The sequence below is a fragment of the Chelmon rostratus genome, chromosome 1, assembly GCF_017976325.1.
Source record: "Chelmon rostratus isolate fCheRos1 chromosome 1, fCheRos1.pri, whole genome shotgun sequence".
Lineage (NCBI taxonomy): Eukaryota > Metazoa > Chordata > Actinopteri > Chaetodontiformes > Chaetodontidae > Chelmon > Chelmon rostratus.
This window is the reverse complement of record NC_055658.1, coordinates 12,019,110-12,037,270: the sequence shown is the minus strand read 5'-3', so window position 1 is coordinate 12,037,270 and position 18,161 is coordinate 12,019,110. Positions and strand designations below refer to the sequence as shown.

General features: G+C 41.0%; 2 protein-coding genes across 2 annotated transcripts; both read right to left on the bottom strand.

The window, feature by feature from the left end:
* Window positions 1-210: 210 nt before the first annotated feature.
* Window positions 211-6,698, bottom strand: lamp1a (lysosomal associated membrane protein 1a). Its single transcript, XM_041936866.1, has 9 exons — window positions 6,296-6,698; window positions 3,365-3,471; window positions 3,040-3,259; window positions 2,792-2,953; window positions 2,477-2,682; window positions 2,250-2,375; window positions 2,090-2,156; window positions 1,836-2,003; window positions 211-1,259 (listed from the first exon to the last, which is right to left on the bottom strand). The coding sequence occupies exons 1-9, from the start codon at window positions 6,348-6,350 to the stop codon at window positions 1,120-1,122; spliced, it is 1,251 nt and encodes a 416-aa protein (XP_041792800.1). The 5' UTR covers window positions 6,351-6,698; the 3' UTR covers window positions 211-1,119.
* Window positions 6,699-8,141: 1,443 nt separating this feature from the next.
* cul4a (cullin 4A) lies at window positions 8,142-17,208 on the bottom strand. Its single transcript, XM_041936176.1, has 20 exons — window positions 16,566-17,208; window positions 15,425-15,540; window positions 14,810-14,913; window positions 13,964-14,033; window positions 13,792-13,865; window positions 13,535-13,697; window positions 13,353-13,442; window positions 13,150-13,232; window positions 12,380-12,447; window positions 11,986-12,104; window positions 11,671-11,863; window positions 11,418-11,522; window positions 11,082-11,192; window positions 10,482-10,567; window positions 10,243-10,350; window positions 9,846-9,959; window positions 9,669-9,774; window positions 9,404-9,576; window positions 9,109-9,261; window positions 8,142-9,012 (listed from the first exon to the last, which is right to left on the bottom strand). Exons 1-20 carry the CDS (start codon window positions 16,705-16,707, stop codon window positions 8,917-8,919), a joined length of 2,274 nt encoding a protein of 757 aa, XP_041792110.1. The 5' UTR covers window positions 16,708-17,208; the 3' UTR covers window positions 8,142-8,916.
* Window positions 17,209-18,161: the final 953 nt, after the last annotated feature.

Sequence of the window (18,161 nt, the reverse complement as noted above, 5' to 3'; positions counted from 1 at the left end):
GTTTTGTGGCCCTTTAAAATCTCATAGTACTGATAGCACATTTAATTGCACTGGACGAAAATAACCTTGGCACTGATCCCAGCTCTGAGTATACTGGATAATATACACCTGGTTGAACAGCTCAGAGTAAACAGCCGTGTTTATTTCATACAAAACAACTCACAAAGCTACTGTTGCAGGAAATACATCCATGACAAACAAAATCAAAGCTGGACTTTAAAGATTTTTATTAACTTTCAGTAAGATGCATAATAGAAAACGAGATCAAACCATTTTCTATAAAAATAAAAGATCAAATCACTACAATTGATATTAACATTTCTTAAAGGAGAGGGTGGGGGAAAGCAAAAATAGAAAATGAACCCATGCACCTGTTCATTTGTAATGTTAAATACATTTTGACAACAAATCCCTGTTTTAATCATCAGAACTACCAGACTGTTGAATTAGTTGGATTAAATTGTGCCTCAGTGAACTATTAGGTCACCTCTGGCTTTTTGTCTGTCTCCACTGTGGAGGAATTGAAAAAGACACACATTCAGAGCTTTCCCTTATATGAGAGTCACTGGGATTATTTTATGACATCCTTGTTTTGAAAGCTTTAACCAGCAGTGGACAAGCCATTGGAACTTTTTGGAAACCATTGGAAAAAAATTATCTTTATCATACATTTCATGTGAACAGCCTTCTGCCTCTTTAATTGCATGGGATAGTACATAATTACATAACTAAAAACAACAAGTTCAAGCAAATTCAACCAATTCCTAGAACATGATGAAACAAGAATAAACTGCTGATGGTGAACTTGCTACAGCAAATTCAAACTGCCTCCATCGTTGATTATGTGAAGGCCCCTGTTAAGTCCCCTCGGGCGTCATCAAGATGCACACCATCTAAAGTTAGCAGGTCTTTGGCTTCTCATCATCTCACAGAGAAAGTGAAAGGAAGATTAAATATCCAGGAGGTCACATAGGATATGCAAAAACATGCACTCACCACAGAGTAACAGCTGCCTCCGTTCACTCATGCTTATGTCCAGTCATTACTTGCTCGCTCACACACTCAGGCTCATCTTTCCACCATTCAGTCTGTCAGATTTAAGTTAAATGAAGGGTCCATTCAAATGGTCTGGTATCCAGCATGGCTCCTCTTCCTGCCTATTAGATATGCAATGAGGACGATCAGCACCAGGCCAGCAAGAGCTGCTCCGACAATGATGGGGATGAGCATCTGGTCTTGGTCCATCTGACACTCCTCCGCTGGAAGCAGAAAAAAAGAGGGAAGAACAGTGAAGAGGAGAAAGTAACATTATATTGCAGAATTCTGGATGTAGAAATGTTATTGTATGTGCATTAGCTGTGTTTACGTTGATGCAGTACAGGGCTGCCTGATGCAACGAAAACCTATTATGGCTGACCACTTCTAGTGGTTAATGGTTAAATGCCCGAACAAAGTGCAGCTGGACTAGAGGGACCCTTGACCTTGTTGATGCAAGACTGCGTGAACCTTGTCCAAGACCACTGAATCTCTTGGATGAGACCACTTCTCATGTCTGTCTGATTAGTGTAGCTTAGCATGAAAACTTTAAGCAGGGGATAACAGCTAGCCTAGCTCTCGCCGAAGTTAACACGTACTGTAGGCCTACTAGCTCATCTAAAGCTCCCATATCAACACAGTGTTTCTTGTTTGTTTAATCTGCAAAAAAACGTGGGAAAAATGAGCTGTCATGGTTTCTTATGTTTTCACAATCAACATTAACTTCAAAGGACAAAGATGAAGAAAACTTGAGATAAAAAGTGGATACCAGCAGGAATTGGGGAGAAAAATATTTGTACCTGTAGCAAACTGGTTAGTAGTGACTCCAAAGGGCTGGATCTGCAGTCGGAATGTGTTGAGGGAGAAGGTCGGCAAAACAGTCAGTGTTTGCTCTGCGTTGCACATGTAGGAGCGGCCCAGCGTACTCCGCAGATAGTTGAGACTGGTGTTACTGGCTAAGAGGGGAGCTGCAGAGAAAGATGGGTCAGTCATTCTTTGAATGAAATAAATCAGAGCCAAGGAAAAAGTATGTTGCTTGTTACAAATGGCATACCAGTCATATCAGACCAATCAGCAAGCAGAGTTATGGCACTCAGGTGGTACTTGTTGCTTGTGGAGTTCTGTGAATGAAAGGAGACTGGTTGAATAAACACACACACGAGAACCAAACTGACCATGGAGCCAAATTCACAAAAGAGGAGGGAAGATCTTACCAGAGTGAAGGTGAAGTTGAGCGTGGTAGTTTGCTCCTGTGTCAGACTCAAGGTAGCACTGCTGGCTTCACATGATCCTGATGAACTTGTCAGATTGGGAGTCAGGTTTACTAATCCTTGGATAGTCTGGCAAAGTAGACAAAAATACATTTGGTTTGTGTGAAGTTCGTTGTGCAGGATACACTGAAATTTATTGATTACGATGAGTTGTCCTAGCTCCCTTTTACCTTATTCTGAGATCGAGAAAAATAGGAGACGTTGAGCTGCAGTCCCATCTGAGCCAGGAGACACACTGTGCCGGTGCTGTTTTTTACAGAGTAGGTGCCCCGTTCAGGTGTTCCTGGAGGGGTTGGTGCTGGAGCTGCAGTTGTTGTAGAACTGGCAGTGGTAGGTGGAGCAGTAGTAGTGGGCTGATCGGCCATACATACGCTTTCTGAGACAAGAGAAATGATGATGAATGATGAGGAGGAAATATGGAATCAGCAGGTCAAGCAACCTAGAAGCTCATCAGCTCGGGAACAAAAACACATTCAGAGCCGTACCTGCTGGACTCAGGTCATTTCCTGGCATGTACGCCTCCAGCCTCATATTAGAGAAAGTGACAGTTGCCCCACCTACTCCAAAAGTGCTGGGGCTGTCACAGCGGTAGGTGGTGTTGATCGTCGCCCAGATCCCAACTGAAGACGACACCACAGTGACCACATCTAAGACAAAAGCAAACATACAACAAATTAGTTATGAATCTACAGTATATTATGTGTTCGGATAGTGTTGCAGTATTTGTTCTCACCAGAGCTGTTGGCCTCAGGGAAGGCTGACGTGTCGCTGAGGTTGTACTGCAGCGTCAGGTTAGCGACGCTGTACAGACTTCCATTGGTTGAAAAGCTCAGCCCCAGCGTGTGGCCGGCTCCAAACACCACCACCAGCCACGGTGAGCTGCTGTCTGTGCCGCACGAGCTGCTGCCTGTATCCACGGTGGCAGAGTCAGGCAGAGGGATCTGCGCTGTTCTCTGAGGAAACACAAAAGATATGACTGGTGTTGACGTGGAGATACAATAAATCACATCAGAATCAATGCTTTCAGTGATCCAGAATAAGGTTGGCACTGCACCTACCATGCTGTTGGTGGTGTTGTACGTGATGGAGAATGATGCCGAAAGCTCAGCCTTAATGCAGGTGGAGTTCCCTTCATTCACCTCAAGAGTAACAGCCTGAATACGACCTTTAGCGAAATGAGGCACAATATTAATAATGAAATAATGAAGAAAATCATTCATTTAAAATGCAAACGTCTGAAAAACAACAAACGGAAAATAGACTTGAAAAATACTTGTTTCAGCTGTCTTCCTCTCATGTGGATACATAGTATATGACATGGTGAAGTGTTAAAAACACCACACAATGATTAACACATTAATAATGCACAATATGGCCTTATTATGAATTGGACAGCTAATACAGTTCAGTTTGCTGATAAATACATTCAGATTCTGTGTGTAACCAACTTTACTGTACTGGCATTAGACTACACACTTGTATACTGAGTATTGTGTATTACTGTGTGAGTGTCAAGTATTCCTTATCTGGGTCTCCTGGTTATTATTTGACTGGCCTGGTTAGATAAAAATTAGCACAAACGATACCAGTGATGATTATAACAACAGTAACCGATGTTACATGATGCCATGTCCTACATACAGAATACAGCAGTTCACACAAGCCACCACCAGAGGTCTCCAGACAGCTAAAAGTGATAGACCACAACACCACAACATGTTCCTGACAAAACTGCAGAGCTTATTAGAACCGCTGGGCCACTCCAGATGTGTAACAGTTGTAACTGAACGTCTCCTGAGTGATGGAGTCAGGAGCTATACTTGCTAGTTATACTAAGAATTACCAAGCAGCATATACCAACTCTGCCAACCTGGCAAATTTCACCCTAGCAGAATAGACTATTAATACCTTTATGGCCTGGAAACTGCAAACTCACCGTTGCGTGTCTATGTGTGAGTGATAGCAGCTGTAATCCTCGAGCATATTGTGTGGAAGCTGCAGTGGCTATTCAAGACTCATGTACTTATCAACCTGACAACTCACATCCTTAAAAAAATGTTGTCACTCATTTATAATACAGTAACGCAATACGGGAGTTTCACCACTTGCTTCACACTTCCCAGAATGTCTACAGAGAAGTTGAGGCAGCTTGACTCAAATGTGACCATTGTATGAGTGTGACTATTGCTCTTTGGTTAACTGTCCGACTGCACAGACATGGATTCTTAAATACTCCACTGTGTGGACTGTGTTTAATTTCCTTATTCTCTTAGACCAGACTTTAGCTATAATGTCAGACTTTAGCTATAAACAACTTATGAACTGTGTGGGCCTAATAAACTAAAAACTACTCATCAGGCCGCCAGTGCTGGCAGGTTTTAAAATTCAGTTGCCACTATCAATATTTTACTACTAAAAAGATTTTTGGAATTGAAAAGATGCTCCAAATAGCAGCTGGTTACTTTCTAACATTGCTGAGAGACAGATTTATTTAGCATCTAGCTTGTGGGCTAATGTGTACAAATTTCACAACTCACTTATTACACAGCTGACTGACTGAGCTTTTCCCCTTTGTCACACTCTTCTCACTTCCCTTCCCGCTCTTCCCTTCATCTTGAGCTTTCTCCATTAGCATAACCTATTGATCCTACTGCAAAGAGCACTGTGCTTCAGTCCTGTGTCGCTCTCTGTCAATCACACACTCCCTGCCTTGCTGAAACTTGACCCCGATGTCACCTCGCTGCTCGCCCCGTAAACACACAGCAGACGGTTTACACAACACTGCAATCTGATCATGAGGTAAAAGTGGCCCTGTGTGCAAAGCATCAAGCTACAGATAGCAGTGTTAGACAGTCGGTGTGGAGCGAATATAGAAACAGAAAAGTATTTCTGTGTTGTGAGGAAATGCTGGTCCCGAGGGCCTTGAAGCCTAAGGTCACCACGGGTCTGCAGCAGGAAGTCCTCACCATGTTGCAGAGTGGCAAATAAAAACGGACCACCCGGTTAGTGCTGACTTAAAAAGGCCAACAGTGCTCTGATAATTCATTTAGGATGAGCATGAAACACACTGCAGCTACTGGAGCTGACTATTGGCCTGCTTTCCTGCGTCAGCAGCCAGGTGTCTGTGTGTTCAGGGGGATTAAAGTGGTCATAAACTAACACTGTCAGTAGGCCCCTGATGGTCCGTGTGCAACACAAAGCCATCACAGAGGTCACGTGAAGCTCTCAAACGGCACAACAATGAAGCCAAACTGCTGCTCCACAACATTAACAAAACCTGGCCATCACATTAGAATAGAACAGATAGAACTGAATAGAACACAGTCCAGGGACTTCTCCGGGAAACTCTGCTCTACCTCAGGACAGCTGACCTAAGTTTTCCATGTGAACCGCTGTCCAACAGAACTGGGGGAACTGTACCTTAGTTACAACAGGAGGTATCATGTTATATCCACATATTAAATGTTAAGCCATGAACGAATAACGTTGTATCTTATTTCTTCCTCCTACGCAGGTGGTTGAAAACAGACTCCTCACCGCTACGCTACCTACGTACCTGTAACGTACCTATTGTAACTCTTATGTAGCTAGCTATACATAACAGCCATGTACACACATGTGGCCATGTAGCGCCAGCTACATTTAGATAACACTTGGCTGCAACTAACGATTATCTCCATTTACAACTAGTTAATCTGTGATTATTTTCTCGATGAAAACATCCACTGGTCTATAAAATATCAGAAAAGTGTCCAAGGCGACGTCTTCAAAGAGTCTGCTTTGTTCGACCCACAGTTCACACCCAGATATTAAATTTGCTATAATGGACAAGGAAAAAAACACCAGAACTGTCACATTTTGACAAGCTGTTTCAGCTGCAACTGGGGAACACTGACACCGACACCGCAGCTGACCAGCGGCCCATTTCGTGACGCCGCTCGGTCCAACAGCAGCGGCATGACAGCGATGAGTAGGCGCAAAACACTCACCTAACACCGCGGACCAGGCGATGATGAGCGCGGCCAAAACGTGAGAGAATTTCATCCTTCAGGTCAGATCACACCACAGAGCAGACTTTACTTTTTGTCCCTGAAGAGGTGGAGAAAAAAGCCTGAACAGGCGGTGTTGTGACGCCGCTGCAGGCGCAGGTGGGTCTACGCGGCGCTCGCTAAACTGCACTTGACTTCCCGGACCGTTGGCTAAATGCGCCGCGTCAGTGGTGTCCCTCCCTGTGTCGTTTATGTTTCGCTGCTGTCTGATGATAGAAGAAATCGTTGTTTAGGATTTCCTGAAGCACGTCCTACTGGTAGAAACCACCAGTAAACACGCTTAGATGTCGGTCACAGCCACACTGACTGCACGGCCGTATCACGTCATGTGAACAGGCAGCATTCAGAGCTACCCGGTCACGTGAGACCGCCCCCTCCGTCTTTCACCAGGACTGAGCTCTGTTCAAGGCAGTACTTCTAAACTTTACTCTTACTCCTGATAAAAAAACAAAATGGCACAACTATGCACAACACAGTAAGAGAAAACGCATTTCCGGCTCAAGAAAACGTGTGTTGATAAATCTGACTTATTACAGACCGACATAACTTTACATAGTATCGGGTAGGTGACATCGACAGGGTGTTAAGAGACACCTAATGAAAAAATAGTCCTTTCCAGGAATAACCCCCCAATGAAATGACTTATTTTTCGAGGAACTCACACCAGTGTTAAAATTAAAAGTATTGAAAGTATTCACCGTATTATTAAAATTAGTAAGGTTTACTAGCTCTTTCAAAGCTTTTCACTTGCACTCATATTAAATATGAAATATAATTCTCGATAGAGGAGAACAAAATAGTGGAAGCTGCACAGATGAATCTGTAACATCCACTTGAACACAACATTTCTGAAACGATTTAAACGGCACATGAAAAGATTTGTATGGTGTATGACATGTATGATCCGGAGCACAGCGTATAATTTACAATATGGGAAGGCAGCATGCGAGTCCACACACACCCTGTGCTGTGCAGGCTGTAAAGTGCATGTGTTTGTGGGTAGTCAGCTGACACTTTCATCAATTCACGAGGGTGTGCAAAACCCTAGAAGGAACGCAGAGGCTGCGTTAATGCTGCTGCCCAAGACTTATCAGCACCCTGCTACATTCCCTCTGCATAGCTCAAGCATGCTTTTTAACAACAGATATGCCATTTTCTTGTCCTAAAACGAAACTATAATGTCAAACAACTAGCTCTTGTTGACATACTGGTTTAAGATCTATTTGTTAATCATACAACAGCTGCACATTCCCTGCAGTGATAGTGAAAGCATCATGAAACACCCTTCCATTTTCAGTTCCATCTTCCATTAACTTGAGATACTAAAAGCCTGAGTGGGCCATTTCTATCAAAGTGATGACTGTTATTCATTGAAAATAGCAGAATGCCTTTAAACACCTAAAAAATCAAGTGTATAGAAAGAGAACAGACGTCAATCCACTTCCTGGTTGTATCGCTTGGGAAACTGCAAAAGGCATGGTGTGTGACAGACTTTCTGGTCTAAGTAATGTCCATATTTTCATATTTAAACTGCACATAAGACAGAAATCCTCATTGATACTTATTTGCCCAAACTGCACTTATTCTGCTATTATTGACATGCTTGGTTTAGTTTGTTTTTTTTTTTTGACTACAATTCATTTGACAAATTCAGACTAGGCCAAAGGAGGTGCACACTACCAGCATGAGGAATTACGCAGCAAGCTCAAGCCTAACAGACGAGGCATGTTCAAATAATAATAAAAAAAACTACCACTAGCTGCTATCTAGAAATCATTAATTGAATCATTAAATATCCATTTATTCAGGTTCACTTTTCTCACTCTTACATAGAATACAATCTGATCTACAAAAACGTCAGCACATGACATTGGACATTTGGACATTTTGGTCAAAACATATAAGGTACCCAAAGAAATACCCAAGTGGCTTGCCTGCATGTCATTTAGCTTCTGTGTTACAAGCACTGAACCCTCCCCCCTGGCCCACTTGATTCTTCTCAAGTCCCGTCTTGTCCTCAACAACTGTTTCTCTGCCAAATTAAGCAACCAACCAATCAGGTTTACACTCAGCAGTTTATGCAGCCATTTATACGGAGAACGCCTCCAACAAAAAATGAAATAAAACAAAACTCAAGACAAACCAACTATAGTAGAAAATAAGTGATTTTAGGATGACGTGACTGAGAAAAGAAAGATCCCACTCCAGACGAGGAAAAAAAACCCAAAACAAAACAAACCAAGACAGAGGAAAGTGCTAGTTATTTTCAGTTGAGTTTTGCATTAGCAGATTTGTAAGTCACATAAACCAGCCATCAACAACCAGGGTCACTCCTCCAGCCCCATCCCACTAAAGATAACGCAGAGTGGAAGCAGTACAGCCAGGTCTCTCTCGTCTCTCTGGAGCTCTGTGTGATCTGGGCGCTGCAGCCAGGATCATGGATGGAGGGAAAGATGGGCACCAGAGGAGAGTCGGGCGGCTGAAGGGCTGTAATGCTGTTTTTGCGGGGGCCAGCTGTACGCTTGCTGTGAGGAAAGCATGGCAGTAACAGTGGTACCCCTTCAGGCAACATAGTGGTACTGGTTCGGAGTCTCCTTGTCACGTTCCATGTAGTCTCTGTCTATGAGTGACTCGATCCGCTTCTTCAGATCGCCCGGCTGTGGAGAGAAAAGCGAGACAGATGCTGATGACCTATTTGGGTGTGCAGGTGTTGGAGGAAAAATCCAAATAACAATAAGCTTAAGATACATCACCTTGACAGGGAACTTCAGCTGGTTGTAGAGCTCTGATACCAGTAGGTTGTGACTGAGGGTCTTCCTCATCTTCATGATGCGCACCACAGCTGCATCAATCTGATACTGCCTGTCTTGAAACACGCGCTCTGTGGTGCTGACCTGCTCCTCTACCTGTGAGGAAAATGTGTTTCAAAAATGGGCGAGAACCATCCTTTTGCACAGGAAAACACATGTAAGTGTAACTAAAACAGCCCTGATTGAGGAGGAGGAGTGTGTGATGAAGGAAAAAAAAGAAATGTGTTCGTATTTTTACCGTTTCCTTCATTTGGATTTGGTTGATCTTGATGCGAAACAGTTTGTGTTTGAAATCATTATTGAAATTGAAACGGTCTCCGTCCTCCACGTCTTTCCCTCGTGGGTTTTTGTTGAGGACGCGTGCTTTTCCGCAGGCCAGGGACTGCAGTGTGCGTCTGAGCTCTCCCTCCTCTGCGCAGGATAAGAGAGAATGATAATGTGATACAGCAGGTGCCTCTGCCACAATGGAATAGTTGTACTACATATTTAAAGACATGTGTAACCTATGCCAGTGGCGGTGCGAATCTCCTCCACGCTAAATTCCTCTCCCTCATTAAACATCAGCAGCACCAGAGTCTGGAACAGAGAGACCTGCAGCTCCTTCTTACCCTGTGGGATAAAGTAGTCATTGTAAGTGCAGTTCAGACAATTTGTCGCTCTTCTCTTGGGATGTACCATACCTCTTTAAACTCTGCCTTTAGTACAGCATGGCCCAGTGTGGGCTGCCACTGCAGCTTCCTTCCACTGTGCTTCCCCAGGTAGAACAGCTTGAACACCTCCTGGAGTTTTACCATCTACCAAAACATAAAGAGATTCAATTTGTATGAAGATTGGATGTAGTAGAATAGTACTGCTTAAGTAGGATGACACAATCAGTAACATACAGTGAACCCAGGTCTTTTTTAATGCTCAAGTTCACTTAACCCACAAAAATGAATGTTGAAATTCAGAATTATACATATTTTAGGTGCATGAATTGCTACAACTAGCACTCCAGTGTGCTTGTTAAGTATATTTGTCAGACGTGCCAAAGCATGGTGTGCACAAAGATCAGCAACTAAACACAGAAATGCTTACCTCTGGGGGCAGGTGGACCTCCATGGGTGTGTACGAAGGCCAGTAGCCCATAGTAAGGATGTTGACAGTAAGTTCTATGTTGCTTGGCTCACTCTGGTTCTGTATATACTGAGTAGAAATATCATAAATTTAACAATCATGCATGAGAAATGTATTAAATGACACAGCACAGTGGAATGCATACACACAGCATCAATATTTTAAAGCTAAACATGTATGCTTGTAGAGACTGTAGGTACCTGCTTGAACTGGATCATTATGTCTTTGGACAGTTCCATGTCCTTGAACATCCCCTCTAGCTTACTGGTAAATGCTGCTCCGCATTCTGCAGGAAGTCAAAAACCACAACATGTCATTGCTGACTTGTTCTCACACCTCATGCCACCACATCCACACACATGACTATGTCAGATTAACTTTTTGACTTTAGTGTTTCATCCGATATAATACAGGGTAGATGCAAAGATCTGCTCTATACGCTGCTGTGGAAGGGAAGGGGAAACTTCAAAGTTTTTATCTGAAGGATTTTTAAGTGTATTCAAAGCATATGACTGTCCCAAATTTAGGAAAATTAACATAATGTGTTTACACTGTACTGGGCAGGCCAAGTCAAAAAAATTGTAGACCTCTTTAAATCCTATAAATTGCTGGTGAGCCTTCCTATCATAGCCCAAATTTGTAAAATTATCAAACACTAAGCATATACAGTGGTCCCCCAGTGGTCAGGCAACTTGCATGGTAGCTCGCTGCCATCAGTGTGTGAATGAAAGGCAAATTGTCAGAGGAGGATCCTGATTACTGAAAACTTGCTCACTCAAGATAGAAGACGTTGGACTCACCATGTTTGAGCTTGGAGAGCATAGACTTTTCTGCATCAACTGAAGCACTCTTGCCAACCAGTAGACGCTTGGCCAAGTCCTTCTTATAAAAAGCTTCAAACACATCTTTTCCTGGGGGTGAAAAAGAGGGATCGAAAGAGCTCATCAGAGTGTAACAAGCTTCATCGTGGTTAAAAGCATCATCTGACTGAGAAAGCAACATACTTCCATTTTTTCCCTATTAAAGGGGTTTTTCCTTATACAAATTGAGATACAGTTGTGATATTGGGCTATATGAATGAACTTTTACTTGACTTTACATATACATTCCAAAAAACACACAGAAGCGTAACTGACCATGTATGAAACGGAAGATTATCATTATCTTGTCCAGGATTCTCTCCAGCTCTTCTTCTGTAGCCTCTTTGTTCCCTGCTCTTAACTTCGAATCCACATATTTAGCTGGATGGAAAGCAATGACCAAGAAAGCTGTTATTACATGCCAGAAGTTATAAAAGCCACAATAAAATATGGTGTGTGAAATAATTATGAAGACAAATAATGTCTTTTGCACTTATTCAAAGTTGTAAAAAATATCTAAGTCACCCACCAATAAGTTCAGCAGGCTTGTTGGGCCTCTTGTTGATGAAGGTCTCAAAGGCCTCCTTCATTGCATTGATGAATGCCTCGTTCCTTGTAAAGCAGCTCTGTGCCACATTGTCCATCTTGTCCTTGAAGTCCAGCAGGTCTTGCACCATGTCTTTGTCTTTCTCTGGAGTACATACAATCTCTCCACCGAAGGACTAAGACCAGAGAAAGTTTCAACAACATGTGCCTTCATTTCACTAGGACATGGACACGTTTTCTCGATGGTAATGCTTTGTGTTGTGGGTCTATGTATATGTTGTGCGAGTTATGTGTATACCTTTATGTAATCCCTCCAGAACTGCAGCAATGTGGGAAGTCCTCCCTTGACCTTGCTGAAAAGCTGGTAGAGGAGGGTCAGCTCAGTCACACGATTCTCATCCAGCAGGGTGCTCAGCCCTGCCACAAAAACATTCAACTTGTATTGAATTTTTTATTGACTACATAAATTCATCCAGAAATGTTTCAATTTCTGGATGAATACAGCTAGACAAAGAAGGTTGATAACATCCAGATCGTGGGCATCTTATGTAATGCAAACCAAATGAAGAAGGTCACAAACTACAGTCTCAACCATGTGTGGATTCAATTATCATAAGCTTCACAAATGTACTCTAAATTGCCACACACAAGCTTAAGTAGAGGACTCATTGAAGTCTTTCACACAGACGTACCCTTTTGTAGTATTGCAGTCATATGTTCTCCTAAAAGTTGTTTCTCAACACAGCCAATAAGTGGTTTCCTGTGAAATAAAGAGGAGTAAATAAATGAGCAAACGTATCCAAAAGATAGATGTATACATATTCAAAGTTGGTCTTTTGACCCTGTTGTAAGCTCCTTTCAAGAAACTTCCTTTAATATCACCTCCTGACCTTTCTGCACCAGTTAAAAGTCTTATTGTTCTTCAATTATTTGTTGAAAACTAAAGAAAAATAAAAAAAGAGTTACAACTAAAACTCTAGGGTCATGCATTTAAAGCTACTTGAAAAACTATTAAGGTGTTGAATGAAGTTATTAATTATGTGTCAGAGTACATAACAAACTGAATAAACTATTAGGAAATATTAAGAGGATGTTGAGGGAGCTTAATGTGAAAATATAAAATAAAAAAAATAAAGAGACTTTCAGAGTGTACTGGAAATGTAAGCAGTCACTTAATATTATGATGCATCATTTGTGTACTTGTTAAGGGGTAAAGACCATTTGGCAGTTTATATATCACTCTATAAAACAAATACATGCACATATACCCTTCTTTCCATGTGTACTGTATTTATTTTGAGTGACTCCTCATAATTCAGGGAGGGACCAAATGAAATTGTTTAACAAGGGCACAATCGTTTCGTTTATGACAGGTTTATGCTCATGCAGTGTTATCTCTTATTGAAGAATTTTGTACATGACACAATTCTTTTGTCACAGTGAAAACGTAAAAGAAAATTACTGAGTGCTCTGGTCGAGGTAGCTCATGATACGATCATTCTCCTCCTCCAACCGACGAGCCACGTGGTGCAGGTACTCAGGCACCTGGACACATACAGACACACTTATTCATATCCTTGGTATTACGTGTATATCAGGTTACAGATGAATAACTGTGACCATGTGACACACTACAATAATATATCCATTAATAGTTTCACTCACATCTCTCTCCTGCATCAGCCGCTGTCCCTCTGCTGCATACAAGCGATTGGTCTCAATCAAAAATCTCTCCTCAAAGGAATCTTTGTAAACCTGAACAAAAATGAGGACAGTCAGGAGAAAACATTGGCATACATTGAGTCCATCAACTGATGTGTTAAACTGGTAAACTGGCGATCAGGTACCTGCAGATCCGACAGCATGCCCAGCAGACTTCTGAGCAGACTGCGGTCTATCGTCTCTCCATTGCGCTCAAGTTCTATCTGCTCCAAAATGCCATCAACTGTGCGCTTCTGCACTGCACTGTCACTCACAATGTGGGTACGAAACAGTTCCAACCCAGTGTCCCTGCAATGGGTACAGAACATCACCCTCTTACACACACACACACACACACGGTACACCTTAACAAAGAAGAATAATTTGAATAACCTAATTTTACCAGATGGAAGGGAGTAGAGAGTTCTGAAGCACATAGGTACGATCCAGGAAGAGAAAAATACTTCGGATCATTATCTATAAAGAGAAACACAAGAACAGTCTAAACATGGGATTTACACTTTTCTATATGCGGCATAGTTTTGACATTCAGATCTGTCAAACATCAAACTTACAGTTTGCCTGCAGTGGTCTTGCCAGCAGCGATTCATTCGCTTCAGGAAGGAAAGGTTGTCCAAAGACTCTGTGAGCTCAGAGTTAAAGAAAAAAATCTTCCATTCACTCACATCATTAAAACAAAACTTTGATACCTCACACTATCCTGTGGCTTGGGAGCATGTGCAGTATAAACACAGTGGTTTCACTTGTTGTTCAAAACAATCTATGATGAGCATGCTGAGGTTCTAAAATCAAACAAACAAATAAATCTATATTTCGAGTATATAAAGCAAGTCCAGCTTACCAAAAAACAAAGCCCAAATAAAGCTATAAAGCAACTGGAGGATACTAAATATGATTTAAAAAAAAATCAAAGTGCCTATAATTGGATTGCTTACAATTTGAGACAATTTTGTGAGTCAGTCGCTTCATGTTTTGTTCTAAATCTGCTGTTTTATGGCACAATATGTTGCACCACCTGTTAGTGAGAACCACTGCTCCTTAGAAGCTGAATTATGTGGGATTTGGGAACATTGAGGATAACTGCCAAACTTGTTACAGGTTGACCCCTTGTGAGAAAAGACTGCAACAACACCTGAAAGCCTAGACTTCCATAAACTGACCTTAAAGCTGCCAATACCGATGAACATACAGTACTAGGAGCGTGTTGTTTAACAGCAGGTTAGGAAATTAATGCAGTTTGGTTTATAGTAAATCACTGGTTTAGTACTTGGTAAGTCTGTTTCCCACAATACATCATGAGTCAAAACACCTAAACATGAATCTTATTCATCCCAACTTCAAATGCTTCAACAGGTTTAAGGCATAACTTGCCTGATGAAGCCGTCCACAAAAAAGGATATTCTCTAAACTGGCAGATCTGGGCCTGCACATGATCTTCACAGACTTGCCGTAGTTGTTTGTACAGCGTTGGGGAGACTTTATATGAACAGAGGTTCTCTACCGCCTTCAAGAAAGAGAGAAGGACAGAGAGAAGCAGGAGAAAGAAGAGAACAAGAGATCATTTTACATTTCTGCTGTTAGACAAACAGCAGAGGGAACAACTTGATTTCTTGATTTAAAAAAGGATCATTGTCATTAATCATGAGTATTTTATTAAAATCCACTGCTGTTATGTGGAAATGCAGTTTGCATTGCACAACAGTCTGCACATTAATGTACACACCAATGCAAAAGTAAACAAACATAAAAGCAGAGATTCTGTTTATGATGTGCTAGTTAACCTACAATTCTATGCATGTTTATTTTCACCCTGAGCTGAAATGAACCACTGGCAACTTCAAGTCTATTTTATATGATCTGCTGAAAGATCATGTGTTTACAACTACAAAGAATGTTTGCTAGTCATGTTGTTTTAAACTGACACATTTCTACAATCCAACACTGCTACACACTTATCAGGGCTTGGGAGAAAAAAAGAATCGAACTGCAGGTGTTTCAACAGACGGACAGCAAACCTGATAGAGCTCTTCCAGATTGTACTTGATAGAGGTGCTGTTCTGGATGGCACCCACCGCATCTCGTAGCTTCAGCCACGTGTCCTCAGTGTAGTTCTCGGCTAGTTTTGGCCTGTCTGTTACAAAAAAGCAGAAACAATGTTAATTTGGTAACCATCAGTCCATTCAGTGAGAAAGTCAAATGTTAAAAGTAAAACGTTTCAACAAATAATTTCTTACTTGTCTCCACATGCCTGCAATATGCAGTACTTTATATATCTTGGTTAAAAATTCAAATGAAGACAAAGTAATATTAGTTTTTCATGGTCACTGCTGGGATAACCGACAATGAACTGGCACCTCCTCCACTACACACATTGGACCTACAGGTAAGAAAGTAAATACACATTTTTCATGGAATAAGGTGCAGAATACAACTTTGATTACAGAATTTGATTTTGAGACTTTTCACTAAAATATTAATTTTCTAGTTTCTTAAGCTAGTAAATAAGTTTAGATATTTATTGTTGTTTTTTTTCATAAAAAGTACTTTAAGGGTGTTTTTGTTTTTTTTATTGGTGGCCAATAAAATATGCTTTGTGCTTATTTGAAAATTTGAATCCTATATCATCAAAATAATACAAAGATCAAATAGGAGCAAAACATTTCTGTATGTTATAACCAAGGACTCTAGCTTTGACATCAATTATTTTCATTACCATAAACATTTACTCTACAAAATATGAAAAAGTGAAAGCCTATCACAAGTGTGGTAACAAACAGCACACAGACATTGCCTTACACCTTTATTTAGACCTAAAGGCTGCACCCAATGTGAGCAAACGTCTGATGGGACAACCACAAGTTGTGAGAAGCTTTTCAAAACCAACACTGCCAATAAAATCAATGTTCCAGGCAAAACAACTAAATCACAAACACGTGTGATTATGAAAACGAGCCCTATTCAAATCTGGCATGGGAGGCAGCATACTAATCAGAGCTGTTCCGTCAAGTATCTACTTTCTATTTGCTGTCAAAACATGTATACAAGACAACTTTTTACAGTATGATCTATAAGTTACATTCTCCGTCTTAAGATGAACTGGTGTGACTGATGCTGTTGCTGATAGATAACAAATGTGAAAACGATCAGTGACAATACCTTTGAAATTTTTGATTACTAATTTCTTTGAAGCGCCACTTTTGCTTGAGGCCACAGCGGAGGTTCTGGCCATCCCGTTGGTGTTGTGCTCCGTTATGGCAGAGAAGCTGGCTCTCTTGTCCTGTCGGGTGTCCTCTGCCATTATCAGATTAGCGCTTTGGCTTAACGCTGTATGGTTCAAGTGTTTTGCTAAATTAGTGTCGGATTGTTCAGTAGCCTGATTATTTACTGTCCACAACACAGCGTCTTCGTTGAACCAGTTGTCTTTGGTTGACAGGGCAGACTGTCGCAGTGTATTTATAACTCATTTACAAACAAACACTGAAGAACGCTAAGGAAATTCAGAAAACATAACCACCGTCGGCTAAGTAAACAGATAGCTAGCTAGCTAACAGTATGGAAGCTGGAACTGCAGCACACTTTAACTACCAGTTTTCGTCTTCTCCAGAACACTTTAGCCTTAGCTATGCAGGCTAGTCCATGCCATTCCTGACTAACCTACTTCCAGATTTTAACTACTTCAATTATTGTATTTTGAGACAGTAAACAAAAACGTAGAAAAGACATAGTTAGCGTTGATTTAAGAGACCTATATTATTGGTGGCTTTCTCTACCAACATAGCTAGCTAGCACAACAAAATGGCTTTTCTCAGACAGTTCAGTTGGACAGGTGCATCTTGGGTGAAAAGCGCCCGAGTTGCGTTCAGCGACAGTTTGGACTATTTTTGTGAGTTTGTTTGTTTTTACACAACATCAATATATTAGTGGACGGGTACTTTATTCTGCACTTAGACTTACAAACCTTAGTCACAGTGATCACATTACAGCAACAGCAATGCACTGTAAAATAAAAAATACATTGACATTGTAACATTGCACACTAAAGACATAGCCTATGTCACAATACAACTAATTTATATAAATAGGTCTTTTGAGAACAGACATTTTAACTCACCATTGTAAAAAAAAAAAGAAAAAAAGAAAGGTGGAATTAATAATATGATGGTCCCTGTATGTTTTTCCAGTGAGCCATCTTACTAGAAGGACATCCACTGAGTGGAACACTGTGATATCGAATGTTATTACTTGTACTTTTCCTGCAATGATATGTCAAAATGTGTACTGTGAAAAAGGTCTATCACAAACTATTGTGGGAATTCTTTTGTCCTGTCTCATCACTTCTTCCACCTCACATGTGATATTTGTTTTTGCAACACACACAAATCTTTTGGCATGGTGCAGCCCGCCCTCCACTACATATATGCCATTGTACATTAATTGCATCTGAGAACAGAATTATTTGCACTAAATCTCGATGCAGGCTACAGTAATATTCATCTATTATCAATCCTTTTCATGACAACACCAGAACACTGAAGTATATTCAACATTTTGGTTTAGTTGAACTATTTTACATCTGAATATTCCTATGGTTAGCATGTTGATGAATATGCCTGAGAATTACAGTTATTTAGAGGAGCAGTGTTATCCATTTTTATCACAGAGGCTGATTACATCCATCACCAGATTTTTGAAAATATTTCTAGTCACACATTTTAATTCTATGAATATGTAAAGGCAAGAATAAATGCATAA

Bases quoted from the DNA above. Each gene is read 5' to 3' on its own strand.
- lamp1a (XM_041936866.1), bottom strand. From the start codon at position 6,350: ATGAAATTCTCTCACGTTTTGGCCGCGCTCATCATCGCCTGGTCCGCG. The intron at 3,472-6,295 runs GTGAGTGTTTTG...ATTTCGCTAAAG, and splicing joins CGCCTGGTCCGCGGTGTTAG to GTCGTATTCAGGCTGTTACT. The intron at 2,683-2,791 runs GTACGGCTCTGA...CTCTTGTCTCAG, and splicing joins AAATGACCTGAGTCCAGCAG to AAAGCGTATGTATGGCCGAT.
- cul4a (XM_041936176.1), bottom strand. From the start codon at position 16,707: ATGGCAGAGGACACCCGACAGGACAAGAGAGCCAGCTTCTCTGCCATA. The intron at 14,034-14,809 runs ATATCCTTTTTT...CTCTGAGCTCAC, and splicing joins CAGATCTGCCAGTTTAGAGA to AGAGTCTTTGGACAACCTTT. The intron at 9,262-9,403 runs GTAAAAATACGA...TTTTCCTCACAG, and splicing joins AAATCCAAATGAAGGAAACG to GTAGAGGAGCAGGTCAGCAC.